This window comes from Zalophus californianus, chromosome 13, assembly GCF_009762305.2.
Source record: "Zalophus californianus isolate mZalCal1 chromosome 13, mZalCal1.pri.v2, whole genome shotgun sequence".
In the NCBI taxonomy this organism is placed as follows: Eukaryota; Metazoa; Chordata; class Mammalia; order Carnivora; family Otariidae; genus Zalophus; species Zalophus californianus.
The window spans coordinates 7,787,087-7,800,198 of NC_045607.1; the positions used below are offsets into that span (position 1 = coordinate 7,787,087).

Sequence of the window (13,112 nt, forward strand, 5' to 3'; positions counted from 1 at the left end):
ATTGTTTTCCAAACATTATGGTTGGAAGAGAGAATGACATTTTACAGTACATCAGGTTTCTTTTACGTGAGGACAGTTACTAGGAAAATATCCGATTTTTATCAAGAATGGGCGTGGAGGGGTGCCTGGGTGGCTCTGTCAGTTAAGCGTCTGCCTTCGGCTCAGGTCATGATCCCAAGGTCCTGGGATCGAACTCCATGGCGGCGGGCTCCTTGCTTGGTGGGGGTCTGCTTCTCCCTCTCCCGCTCCCGCTCCCCCTGCTTATGCTCTCTCTTATCAAATAAATAAAATCTTTAGGGAAAAAAAAAGAATGGGGGTGCAGCAGCTCTGTGTTCTGTCATAAGCCCTTGTCCAGTTCAATAGTTCAGAAGTCCCTGTGTCAAAAATCGGATGAAGTTTCCGGCCCGAAACGAGATTTCAGGTTCAGAGGTTCTGCACAGGTTCAGGGTGGGGCGTCTATTTTACAGATGTGACCCTCGCTTTCCTCCAGGTTTAAGGATTCGCAGACCCAGTATGAGCCCAGCACTCTGCCCAGTGCCCGGCACAGTGAGTGCTCATTCACGGGAGCTGTTCTTTTTTTCAGGATTGCCGGCCCCCCACCCGGGTACCCACATCCCATTCAGCATTCTGAATGTCCCACCTCCTCGTGCTCACCTCTTGGGGGCTGCCTGGCAGTGTGATGAAGGCAGAGCTGATTTTTTATAATCTTCTACACAACCCCTAGCTGAGAAACGGGTACCTGGATGGTCTTTGGGGTCCTGAGAGAGTTTCAGTCCCAGAGGCCTTCTTGGGCCCCTTCTAACCGGTGAGGAGGAGTTCTGGGTGGGTGTCGGCCCAGGGGCCTCCGGGCAGGATCTAAGGAGGGGTGGGGGGACTGGCCTGGCAAAGCCCCCAGAATCCACGCATGGGCTGCCTCCCGCACTGGGTCCTCTCTCTGCCAACAATTTGCCGAGGGATTTTGTGCAAAGAGTCTCTTCTCTCTGGGTCTCAGTTTCCCCAGCTGTCATACGGGAAACCCGGTCCCGTTCCCCTGCAGCGCTGTGGGCACACGGGAGGTCAGGCAGGACGGGAGAAAACCCTGCAGGCTCAGCCACCTGGGGTTGCACGGTGGGGGGCGGCGGCCTTGCTCTGGCTTCCCATCGGGGCTCACCCGGGTCCAGGCCCCCCTCCCTCCCAGGCCGCTCTCCCTCCCTCCTTCCTTCCCTCCCTCCCTGCCCTCGCCGCCGAGCGCTGGCTCCCGGCATGCTGCGCGCTGCTGACAGCCTTATAAATAGTCGCCTTTGCGGGCGGCGGGCGAGGACGGGCAGGGCACCACTGGCCCCGGCGCCCGCCGCACCCCTCCCCCAGGTCAGTGTGTGCCCGCGTGCGTGTCCGGGCGCGGGGGGGCGCCTCTGCGGGGGGTGGGGGAGCCGCGCGCGCCTGGGGCCGCGGGTCTGTGTGTGTCCGGGCATCCTTGGGGTTTGTGCGACTGTGTCTGTATGGGTGCTGGGATCCGTGGGGATTCGCCCGTCTGGTCTTCCCAGGCTCTGCTCTGGCTATTTGTGCCACCCTGCGTGTGCCCGCGTCGGGAGGTGTGTGCTGCAGTCCCTCCTAGCTTCCTACACAGTCGCCCCTTTGTCCAGGCTGGCACTCCTGGCGCTGGGGCTCCAGGTCCCTGCCCTTGGCACGTCCCAGCTGGGGCCCAGGGAAGGGGGCTGTGGCCGCACGCCCTGCCCTGGAGGACCTGGCGGGGCTCCTATGAGATTGGAGGAGCTATCCTGCCATGCCATTTTGAGTGCTGGGGGGACAGGAAGCCCCCTGGATGTTTGGCCCCCTGCCCCAGCCTCCTGAAAGGGAGGGGGCTCTAAGGGAGCCCCTGGGGCCAACACATGGGAGCTTTCCTGAGCACTGCTCAGATATCCACTCAGGAGTCTCCAGCAGCAGCAGGACAGGGCCTGGAGGGTGCAGGCCCAGAGAGGGGACACCAGCTGCCCAAGGTCACACAGCTGAGGGATGAGCCCTTCAGTGGCTGTCCCTCTGGGCCTCAGTTCCCCAGGCCCCTGGGCAGACCACCCAGTCACGAGAGGAGTTGCTGCAGCCTGGATCCGCGGGCCTTGTAAGGCCTGGGTGCTGAGCCGGTAACCCAACTCTGTCCTGGACCCCTGGCTTCTGTGAGGCCTCACCACCCAAGTTATTTTGGACCAAGGAAGTAGCAGGTGCCAGCCGGACAGAGGGGCTTAGGTTACTGGGAGGAGGCAGGGCAAGGTGGGTGGGAGGCCACTCCGCAGGGTGTCACCTCAGGCTCTCTCTGGCCTGGGGACCGTCCTCCTCCCTTGGCTGCTGCTGTGGGGCCTTGGCAGCTCTACCCTTCCTTGAGCACACTCAGCAGGAAAGGGCCTATAATTCATGCCCCACAAGTGGCGGGACAGTCAGCAAAGCTGCCTAAAGACCTACTAGGTGCCAGGCCTAAAGCAGCAGAAAATGCAGCCCGAGTTTGACCCTAGCCAGGCTCTGGGGCAAGTCTCCCCTCCTCTTCAAGCCTCAAATCCCTTCCAAGACAGCTGTGAGCACAGCGTGAGGTCCCCAGCCCTATGCTTAGCCCGGGGCCAGGCCCAGTCCCGTGGGGCACACAGGCCAGTGGTACAACAGAGGGGTCCAGTAACATGTGGCATGTGTGACGCTGGGGGCTTTCGAAGGAGGCAACTGCTAGTGTGGGAGTGGAGGACAGAGTCCAGGAAGACTTCCTGAAGGAGGTGACACCTGAACTGAGTCCTAGCCAGAAGCACCTGGGGAAAGGCATCCAGGCATCAGGTGCAACAGTAGCCAGGGCCTGGAGGTGGGACACGGTCGTAGTGGGCGAGGAAGCTCCAAGCAGTTCAAGCGGTGGCTGTTAAGGCCGCAGAGGGTGGGTAGAGGTTGTTGGACCCTGTCATCCATGTTAGGGACCCAGGCTTTACCTTGGGAGCTAGGCGGCCACTTGTTGGAAGGGTTTTAAGCAGGTGAGCGATGTGGTCTGATGCTTACCAGAGAGAATCCTGCAGATTGCCTGGTGGGGTATGGAGGTAGGGAGACCCATGGGAGGCTGGGGCAGTGGCCAGGCGCCCCACTTGCAATAAGGAAGTGGTGGTGAGCACACAGGCTGGAGAGAGAGTTGGGATGTGCGTGTGCAGGGTGGAAGTGGGGTGTGGGAGAAGGGTGTTTGCGCACACTGGGGCCTTTGGTTGGGCAACAGGGTGTGGACCTGGGGACACGGGAGGGTGTGTGGGGACTTCAGGCCTGTCCAGGGACTGTAGACCTATGGGGCTGGGGAGGGAGGCCAGGGCTGGCTGGGCAGAGACAGGGGTCCTGGGAACCTGAAGTCAGCATTGTGAGGGTGGAGTGAGGGCCTGCGGTTGGGGGAACGCCAGGCAGGGGGAAAGCCGACCGAGGGTCTGGCGTCAAAGGTCAAGGCAAGAGTGACTGTGTTGGTCGCTGGTGGCCTTGGGGAGAGCGGGTGGGTGTGGAGGTGGCAATTCTAGGTGGAAGGAGCGGTTGAAGCAGAGTGGGGTCCTGGAGGGGGTGGGGTTAACTCACTTGCTGAGGAGAAGGCAGGTGGTAGAGCAAGATCCTCAAGGGGGCGAGGGGGCAAGGGTCATATGGGGGGGTGAGAGCCTGGGGGTGCCCCGTCCCCCATGAAACCTCTACAGGGCTGTGTCCCTTGAGCAGCTCCTGCAGCTTCCTCCCCCTCAGACCTCTGTGTCCCTTTGAGCATCTTCATCCCAACCCCATCCGGGATGAAGACACACGCAGATCCAATCCCTCTTCCCACCTCCAGCCTCCACAGAGCTTTCCTCCTGGCCCTGGGGAGCGTCTCCAAGGTGTTGGGCAGACGCCTGTTTTCTGGGACTGGCAAGGGGAACAGCTCAGCAGTTGCTGACGCCACTGTTTCTGTCCCTCAGGACTGTCCTCGCCACCTGGCTCCTCCGGCGGGAAGAGGTGGACGGGAGGGGGTTGCTGCCCTTTTGTAACAGTGGAAGCACACCGAGGAAAGGTGACCTTCCCAAGGTCACCCAACCTTCAGGGCCCTCCATGCCCTGTACCCTGGGGAGCGTCAGGGCCTGGCACACACCGAGGGGCTGGGGAGGAGGGGGATGGGGTGTTGGGAAGGCCCCCTCACCTGCCCCACCTGTGCCCTTTCTTGCAGTGCGCTGACTCGGCTCCCCGGACCTCAGCAGGATGGAAGGTACCGAGGCTCTTCTTTGCTGCTCGCAGCCTGGGCCTCAGTGTGCCCGTCTGTTAAGGGGGTGTGCTTTCAGGAGACATTCTGGGAAGGGTTGGAGGAGGTTCTCTGGCTGCCAGAGGGGCCTGTCTTGGAGCCTCCAGCATCCTCCTCAGGCATCTCACGGGATCTGCCAGCTCCAAGATTAATTTTAGAAGCAAAGAGGCCTCCTTGAGGCTCCTGAGGGCCCCATAGCTCACCTCCTACGCTGGTATTTATAGAGCTGAGTCCCTGCCTCTTTCTAGAAAGGGTGGGTGCTGGCAAGGGGAGGCTAGCCCTGGGGAGAGGCCCCAAGTGTGCAAATGCCAAGCCTAACAAGGACGCAGCAAGGTCCAACCCCTCTGTGGGACTCAGTTTCTCCATTGTCCAGAGGGGGTGGGTCTTAAGGATCTCTTGGGCGCTCCTGGCTGCTGCGGGCCCGGGACCTGGAGGGAGGCATGTGGCCAGCAGAGCGCCTGGCTGGCCCGCCTCCTGCCAGTATCACCGCCCCATCCTTGGCCTTGTGCCTCGGCCTGGGCGGCTCTTAAAGGAGCCTGCTGCTGCTGCCTGAGCCGGCTGTCACCCTTCCACCCCTTGGGCCCCAAACATCAGCTGCCCGAGGGCTGTGGCCTCCCCCGCCTCCAGGTGGTACCCAGCACTTGGCAGGCAGTGATGGGAGCCCACGGGAGAAGCGCTTCTCCTGACAGTTCCTCTAGGCCTCCAGCCGCAGGGCCAGGGGGCCCCTGGGAGCTGCCAAGCCTTCCTCAGTGGCGAGGGAACAGAGAGCCAGAGAGGGGTGGAGACTCCTTTCCTAAGGTGACCCAGTGAGGGGAAGGCCGGGCCGCCTGGGAAGAGGGCCCGGCTTCCCGTTCTGGGTCTGGCATCCTCGGAGCAGGCCCCTGCCTCCCTAGGCCTCAGTTTCCCTTGTGCGGCCAAGCTGTGGCCTTGCTGAGTTCTGAGGGCTGGTGAGGCAGAGGCTGGAGCAGGAGTTCGCCTCCCTCTCTGGGCGAGGGCTCTCCATGCCCACCGCAGCCCTTTTCCCTGGCAACTGTCTCCAGGGCAACATATGTTGTGGTTGCCACCTCCGTAATTGTACTGCCCAGGGAAGGCGGGCAATGGGCAGGCCCAGGGCCTGGGAGGGGAAGGGGAAGGGACGCGGGAGAACGGGACCATGGGGGTCTGCTGCTCAGGAAGCCGCCGCACCGCGGAAGACTCTAAGGCCAGAGGTGACCCGCTGCTGCCCAGCCACCCCCTGGGGAGGGGCTGTGAGGGTCGGCATCTGAGCCCCTCGGAGTTGTCCTCAGCCTGTGCCAAGTCTGTAGCCTCCAGGCCTTTGCCTGGAACACCCTCTCCTCCCTGACCGCTGAGCTTTGCTCAGCCCATCGCTGGTCAGTCGGGGCAGGAGCCTGAGGCCTGAGGCCCGGCACAGGCCTGGACTGCAGAGGTGCTTCGGGCTCTTTGTCAAGTGAGTCACTGAACTCTGCTCCCCTTTTCCGTCCCACAGAGAAGCTGAAGAAAGCCAAGATCATCTTTGTGGTGGGTGAGTCCAAGGCAGGCGGGGTTAGGCAGCAAGCAGGGAGGTGCTTTGCAGGAGCTGGTGGGAGCCTGGGCCTGGGGCTGCACCCTGGGCTCTGCCCCTCCTCCGCTGGGTGGTGCGGGCAGATCCTCGCCCCGCGGTGGCCCCCGTTTCGCGGGGCTTCTGAATGGGTGGGCGCTTGCAGGAGGGCCCGGCTCAGGGAAGGGCACCCAGTGTGAGAAGATTGTCCAGAAGTACGGCTACACCCACCTCTCCACCGGGGACCTCCTGCGGGCCGAGGTCAGCTCGGGCTCGGCCAGGGGCAAGATGCTGTCGGAAATCATGGAGAAGGGGCAGCTGGTGCCACTGGTGAGTGGGCCCGGTGGGGTGGGGGGTGATGGTGGCCCCGAGTGGGCTCCCGCCAGCAAAGCCCAGGATGCCCTGGCGATGCTGCCTTGATCTTCCCTGGCTCCAAACACTTATGGCTCCAGTCCCCATTGCCCTTGGCAGGAAATTCCTTCTAGAAGCTCCCGGAGCTTCTAGGACCCCTGCCCCTGCCGACCCCTTCAGCCCCACACCGCCCACTCACCCCCCCGGCTCTCCACCTTCCGGCTGCCCTGGCCTTTCCGTCCTGTCGATCTCATCAGATTCCTTCCTGCCTGGAATGTTCTTTCCTCCTCAGCTTTCAGACCTCCCTGGCTCCACAGATTTGAGCTTAGACCCGCTCATTTTATAACTCCAGAAGGCCTCCTTCTTTGCCCATTCAACCTGCGTCATGCTTGGAAATTGCTAAATCAACCTCACCACACTGTGAGCTTTTTGAGGAAGGTCTGCTTCGTTCAGTGGTGTCCCTGGGGCCCTGGACAGGAGCTGGCGGGGAGGATGGGGTTGCGTCAGTATTATTGAATGAATGGATGGATGCATGAAGGGTTTGATCAACCAGTCAAGCCTTCACATTCAAAGGAGGCTTCCTGGAGAGGGAGGCTTGTTTGGAACATCTTTATTAGGGCAGAGGCCTGGAGGAAGAGGTGGGGAAAGGAGCTCATGACCTCTCCATGTTTTCCTGTGCCCCCAGGAGACAGTGTTGGACATGCTCCGAGATGCCATGGTGGCCAAGGTAGATACTTCCAAAGGCTTCCTGATTGATGGCTACCCTCGGGAGGTACAGCAGGGAGAGGAGTTTGAGCGGAGGGTAAGGTGCAACCTGCTGGGTACGTTTTGCGGCTGTGATGTGGGGTGGCCAGGCAGAGGCTGCCATGATGGCCAGACAGAGTTTTGGGCAGAGAGAGAGAGAGAGACTAATTGTGGGGTCAGAGTGGGGAGAAGGGTAAGGAGGGAAACTGGGGAAGAGTTTCTAGAAGTCTTTCTAGAAGTCTAGAAGAAAACTCTAGAGGGAGAGGAAGCACAGGCTGGGGAGCTCACAAACCTGGGCTCAGGTTCCAGCTCAACAGGCCTTTGGCCAATCGTTCTGCCTCCTTGAACCTCATCAGTGTCCCCATTTGCAAAATGGGGGGACACGGTTGGCAACAGCTGCCTTAAGGAGCAGAATGCAATTAGAGAGAATGTACCCTTCCAAAGTGGGACTTGGCACCTTATAAACCCATAGTCAGAGGGGCAGGGAGCAGGATGGACAGGGCTGGAAGGGTCAGGCTGGTGTGGGGAGAACAGAATCTAGGGGCAGGGCAACCAGGACTGCTGTGGGATAGGGGGTTCAGGCCTGGCTGGAGACCGCTGAGGCCAAGGAGTCCAGTCTCCTTCCATGGGCCACGGGGAGTCTGACCGGAAAAAGTAGGCCTCAGGAACGCCTGGGTGGCTCAGTTAAGTGGCTGCCTTCGGCCCAGGTCATGATTCCAGGGTCCTGGGATCGAGTCCCACATTGGGCTCCTTGCTCAGCAGGGAGCCTGCTTCTCCCTCTCTCTCCCTCTGCTTGTGCTCTCTCTGTCAAATAAATAAAATCTTTAAAAAAAAAAAAGTAGGCCTCAAGGATGATGGCTCCGAGCTGCCTGAAACAGATGCCCAGCAGGAAAACAGGGTGGGGGCACTGCTCCCAAACACAGGCACACAAGCTCATGTATATGCGCGCACATACAGAGCACACACGTGTGCACACACCTGGCAATGCACATACATGTACTCATGCGATGCATGCGTGTGGACACAGCACACTTATACACATGGATGTACACGCATGCACATGCATGGGCACACACATACACACACACACCCCCATACCTCTGCGGTCACAGGTCATACTAGGGAAACAGAGCTGCAAGTGGGGGGAGGCGAGGGGTGGGGCTGGCTCAAGGAGGGCTTCTTGGCAGAGGGACTCCTTCCCAGCGTCGTGGGGAGGACCAGGCATCCCAATAGGCTGGGGTGGGACCAAACCCCCAATCCCCACTTCCCAAGCCTGTGAGGCTGGGGCCTTCTTGGGCTTCCGTAGTTTGAGCCTCATCCAGAGGTAGAAGATTTTATGTTCCAACCTTTAAGTGCCTGCAGGACCTCAGGAAAGTGTCTACCCTGCTGTGGGCCTCAGTTTCCCTATCGTTAAAACGGAAGTGGGCTGGGTTTCCGCCAGACTAGGAGGCCATGGACACTGTGGTCAGGTGCTAGGCAGCCTCAAAGCGTGTCCTTGTCATGACACACATGTACCAGCTGTGTGATGTCACCTCCGACCCTCAGGGCCACATCTGGAAAATGAGATTACTAAAAGCCTCCTTCCCTCCTGGGGCTGTTGTGGGCGCTCTGTGGGCTGTGGGCTCCGCACAGGGCCCAGCCCTGCCATGGCCTCCAAGGGTGCGGGCACCTGGTCTTCTCAGATCTGGACACCAGGGGGCATCAGGGCCTCGCCGAAGGAAGACAGGTCAGCCTTGTTCCTTCCTGCCCTTTGCGGTGGATGAAACGCTTATTCCAATGAGATGCCTTGCTGCCCTCAGGGGCTCCTGGCCTGGCAGGGGAGAGGGACACTGAGTAAATAACCAGAGGCCTCCTGAGGCATTCTGGGTGAAGAAGGAGAGGGGACTGAAGAGGGTGTCCCAGGGAGCTGGGGATGGTGGTGGGGGTGGCATCCAGGAAGACTGCCCCGGACGAATGAGATTTTTGTTCAAATCTGAAGGCCGGCACTTTGTATCGAGGTAAGGGTTCCTGGCATGAGCAAAGGCCGGGCATGGGAGGAGGTGGGCGAGAGCCCAGACTACAGAGAGTCAGTGTGGCCGAAGCAAGAAGAGCGAAGGAGTGGGAAACACGAGAGGAGGAGGGCGGGAGGCTCTCTTCTGAGGGCACTGGGGAGCTATGGGAGAGGTTGGGAGCAGGGGAGTGGTTTTTGCAAGGTCCCTCAGGCTGCCTTGGGGAAGGGCTCGGAGGTCTGAGTGGGTCTCAGGTGGGGCCTCTGACTCGGGAGCATGGGGAGGAGGTGGCCCCAGGGGGCCGGAATGGGGCCCCTATGAGTACCGCTCCGCCCGCAGATCGGACAGCCCACACTGCTGCTGTATGTGGACGCAGGCCCGGAGACCATGACCCAGCGGCTCCTGAAGCGCGGGGAGACCAGCGGGCGAGTGGATGACAATGAGGAGACCATCAAGAAGCGGTTGGAGACCTATTACAAAGCCACGGAACCTGTCATCACCTTTTATGAGAAACGGGGCATCGTACGCAAGGTGCGCCCCCTGTAGGCCGCGGGTAGCCCTAGAAACGGGTTTTTGCCTGGGGTGGCCAAAATTCCGGTGACCTTGGGCCAGGCCTTGGTCTCCCCACTGGCTCGGTGATGGGCTGCTGTCCCCCTGTGGCTGGGCTCAGAGAGCCAGGCCAGGCCTCTGGGGGAAGTGAGCCCCTGCCTTGGTGGGGCCCACCCAGCCCTTCCCATCGTCTCTGCCCTCCCGGCCATCTCCCCACAGGTCAATGCCGAAGGCTCGGTGGACAGTGTCTTCTCCCAAGTCTGCACCCACCTGGATGCCCTCAAGTAGCAGCACGGAGCCCTTCCCCAACCGAGCCCCGCCCCACCCCTGTCCTGCCTGAGGCTGTCCTGGCCTGCGCTCAGCGCCTCCACCCTGCCCGGCTGGAGCACAGACAGAGGAAGCCACTTTATCCTGTTTTCATGGACAGCCAAGCACTAAAGGCATTTCCAAGGACATTCGGTTTTATTCCTTTTTCTTTGCTTTCACTGGAGTTGATCCACGTGGTATGGCCTCTCCTAGCCCCTCAGCCCACCTGAGCCAGCTGTTCCCCCCCACCCCCACTACCACGGGAAGACCCAGGGCCCTTCCTCACCCAGGGCATGCCGGGCCTGGGGCTCCAGGGTGACTGAGGCAGGATCCTTGTTCTCGGGGACTGACAGTGAGGCACAGCTGGGCCCCGACCTGGGTTCCTCCAAATCCTTGCTGGGTGGCCTTGGCCCTGACTCCTCATCTCTCTGAGCATGTTCTCTGCGCTTCACGCCCCTGGGGCCTGTGTGCAGCAGGAAGCTAGGTCATGGGCTGGGGGGGTGCTTCCCGGGCAGTGAGGATGGCGCACGTCAGCTGTCTGGGTGGGCAAGGAATTGGCTTCCTGGGCACAAGAAGCTCTGAGGGTCTGAAAAGGGCATCGAGATTGAATGGTCAGCAGTACCTCCCTGAGGAGGTGAGACACGGAGGGCCTCCCACCGTACGTCCCTGGACAGGTCACCACCTGCCCTTTCTGAGCCCATTTCCAAATCTGAGTTAGGGTCCATGCCCCCTGCAACCCCCACCCCTCAAGGTGAGGACAAGAACACACCAATCGGGGCTGTAAGGCTGGCAATCACCATGGCCGTGGGAGCCGAGACCAGAGTGGCCTTGGAGATGAGCAGGGCTGGGGTGCTTTGGGGAGGGTGCCCCAGAATCCCCCAGGGGAGAACCATCTTCCCTTTCCTGTTGTTTCACTGTGACCTCATCACCGAGAAAGGCTCAACTTGGTGCTCACGTGTCCTTAACACCTGTCCCAGCCCCAGCTGAGTCCCTTTAGAACCAGGAGGGCCTTCAGTGGGCCACACCTGGCCGGAACAAGGCCCCATGTGGGGCTGATTATGCCCATGCTGTGTCCCCTTTTATTTATGGCAAGTGTGGCTGGTTTTCCGTCCACGTTACTTAAACTTTCCTTTAAAATAAACATATTTAAGTTATAAAAGTGAGTCTTTTGAAAGAAGAAGACAAATAAGTGAGAGCACAGGGGAGGTAGGAGAAGGCAGGCATCGTGCGGGGATGAGCCTTCCGGGCTGGGTGGGCATGGGGAAGTCCTCTGCCCCTGGTCTCTGTTCCCCAGGCCAGCTGGGGTGTGCAGGGGAGCCCCAATTGCTCCGTGACCTACCACCTCTGGGTCTCCATGTCACATCTGTCCGAGCGGACTAATACACACACAACCCCCATCTTCTAGCTCAGGATTGTCCAGATCAAGTGAGGAGGAGTGGAGAAGACACGCCAAAGATGATAAAGAGCTAGAGAACTCACCTGACAGGAGCATCTTCGTGATCTTTTTTTTTTAATTATAGCTTCATCGATTCAGGTGTGTCCCAGTTTAATGAGAACCTAAGGCTGACCCAAACTACTGTTCGCCACAGAATCACCTTGTTCACTTAACAAGTTGAAAACTTGGGGGAAAAAAAAAAACAACCAAAACACAGAAATGTAAAAGGTCTAGTAACCGCCACCCCATCCTTGCCACCACAGACCTTCCTTCGAGGGTTTCCGTCGTGCAGCTGGTTCCTTGACGTGGAGCTCTGGAGCCGGGCCTTGTAGACACCTAGGAGCTCACTTCCCCGTGAGAGAGGTCATGGAGGGGTGGAGGGGAGAGCTCTGAAGAGCCACAGAGGCCTGTTAGATGGAATGCAGGTGAGAGGGGGTGCAGGAGCAAGAGACAAGCCTGGAGGGGCCAGATTTGTGGGGCCTTGAATGCTGACCCAAGTACCTAGTCTCTCCCCTAAGGGCAATGGGAGGCTCAGGAGTTTTTTTGGGGGGGCGCTTGGGTGGCTCAGTCGGTTAAGCATCTGAATCTTGATTTTGGCTCAGGTCATGATCTCAGGGCCCTGCGTCAGCCTCAGCACACAGCAGGGAGTCTGCTTGAGGATTCTCTCTCCCTTCCCCACTCCCCCCATGCATGCTCTCTCTCTAAAATTAAAAAAAAAAATTTAAAGAAAGTTTCTTTAATGAAAAATTTCAAACAAACTGAAAATTAGAGGAAATAATATAATGAACCCCCATCAGCAACATTTAGTAACTTCTGTCATTTCCCTATATTTCCTAAATTATTGTTTGACTTTTGACAAAGTATTTGCAGTAAATTACAGATATGAAGAAAAAAAACTTCACCCCTAAAGTATGATTCTACAAAATAAGGGCATCTTCCTTCAAAACCACAGCTCAGAGTTTCCATAACACTAAGTTAATGCTGATTTTGTAATTTATAATAATCAGCCCACATGCAATTTTGCCCAATTGTCCCCAAAATGTGTCTTTGTTCAAATCAGGGTACAACCCAGGATCACAGGCCGCCCTTGGTTGTGATATCTGTCAGAACTCTTTCAACCTAGAATCCTTGTTATGACAACTGTCCTGCAGAGAGCTCTTTCCAGATTCACCCTTTGCTTCCTCCTGGTGTCGTCCAACTTGCTCCTCCATTTCCTAAATTTCTTGTAAACTGGAAGTTAGTTGTAAAGCCTTCATGGATTCAGGCTCAGCCTTTGGGGCAAGAGCACCTAAGAGGTGAGGCTCAGGAAGGCCGTTAAAACCAGGCAGGGGGCCAGGACTGCAGCGTGTCCAGCCTACAAGGGCACGCAAAGCTCCTGGCTCTGCTTAAAAAGCTGATTCTGCTTCAGCAGGGCTGCCCTGACCGGTGAGGCTTGGCTGCTGGTCCGTGGCCCACACTTTGGGTAGCTCATGGAGAGCCTGCTCAGCGGAGGCCTGGCTGCCGGGGGTGGGGAGGAGGGGGTGTCTGTAGGATCAGCGAACGCCTGCTCATCTGCTCCTGTGGGCTGGGAGGTGGGCGTGGCATTGTGACCAGGCGGGAGATACCGCAATTGTCACACTCTTCACGTCTCTAGGGATGCCCCAGGCAACGGCTTGTCCCAAAGTGCCGGAACATTCTGACCAGCCAGAGACCTCAGGGTCTCAGAGAGAGAGAGAATGCTCTGCGGAGGTGGTGGCCTCAGATGCCCCCCCCCAGACTGCGCCCCTAAGTCTTGGCCTGGAGGGCCCTGACGGCCTGGCCGGAGGCGCTGAAGTGGGAGAGGAAGGAAGCGGGGAGCAGAGGAGGCCAAGGCTGCCGCCTCCCAGCCTCGAGAGGGGCCTCAAGTAAACAGGAAGGCCTGGCAGCTCCACAGTGGGGGGGGGGGGCTTCGGAGGGGTGGGGGGCCAGAGTCCTACTGCACATGTGCGG

At 59.0% G+C, this 13,112-nt stretch overlaps 1 protein-coding gene across 4 annotated transcripts; it reads left to right on the forward strand.

The window, feature by feature from the left end:
• Nucleotides 1-1,261: 1,261 nt before the first annotated feature.
• Nucleotides 1,262-9,858, forward strand: AK1 (adenylate kinase 1). 4 transcript variants are annotated; one of them, XM_027616834.1, is made up of 7 exons: nt 1,262-1,347; nt 4,163-4,201; nt 5,721-5,756; nt 5,938-6,101; nt 6,808-6,924; nt 9,194-9,385; nt 9,623-9,858. In XM_027616834.1, exons 2-7 carry the CDS (start codon nt 4,195-4,197, stop codon nt 9,689-9,691), a joined length of 585 nt encoding a protein of 194 aa, XP_027472635.1. In that variant the 5' UTR covers nt 1,262-1,347; nt 4,163-4,194; the 3' UTR covers nt 9,692-9,858. The 4 variants fall into 4 exon arrangements, with proteins under 4 accessions (XP_027472635.1, XP_027472636.1, XP_027472637.1 ...); XM_027616835.1 differs by lacking the exon at nt 1,262-1,347 and adding an exon at nt 3,992-4,009; XM_027616836.1 differs by lacking the exons at nt 1,262-1,347; nt 4,163-4,201 and adding an exon at nt 5,328-5,442 and having other exon boundaries at nt 6,808-6,849.
• The last annotated feature ends 3,254 nt before the right edge of the window (nt 9,859-13,112 follow it).

Excerpts from the sequence above, each read along its gene's own strand:
- AK1 (XM_027616833.1), top strand. The coding sequence starts at position 5,388 with ATGGGGGTCTGCTGCTCAGGAAGCCGCCGCACCGCGGAAGACTCTAAG. Across the intron at positions 6,925-9,193 it reads GAGAGGAGTTTGAGCGGAGG|ATCGGACAGCCCACACTGCT; the intron begins GTAAGGTGCAAC and ends CTCCGCCCGCAG. Across the intron at positions 9,386-9,622 it reads AACGGGGCATCGTACGCAAG|GTCAATGCCGAAGGCTCGGT; the intron begins GTGCGCCCCCTG and ends ATCTCCCCACAG.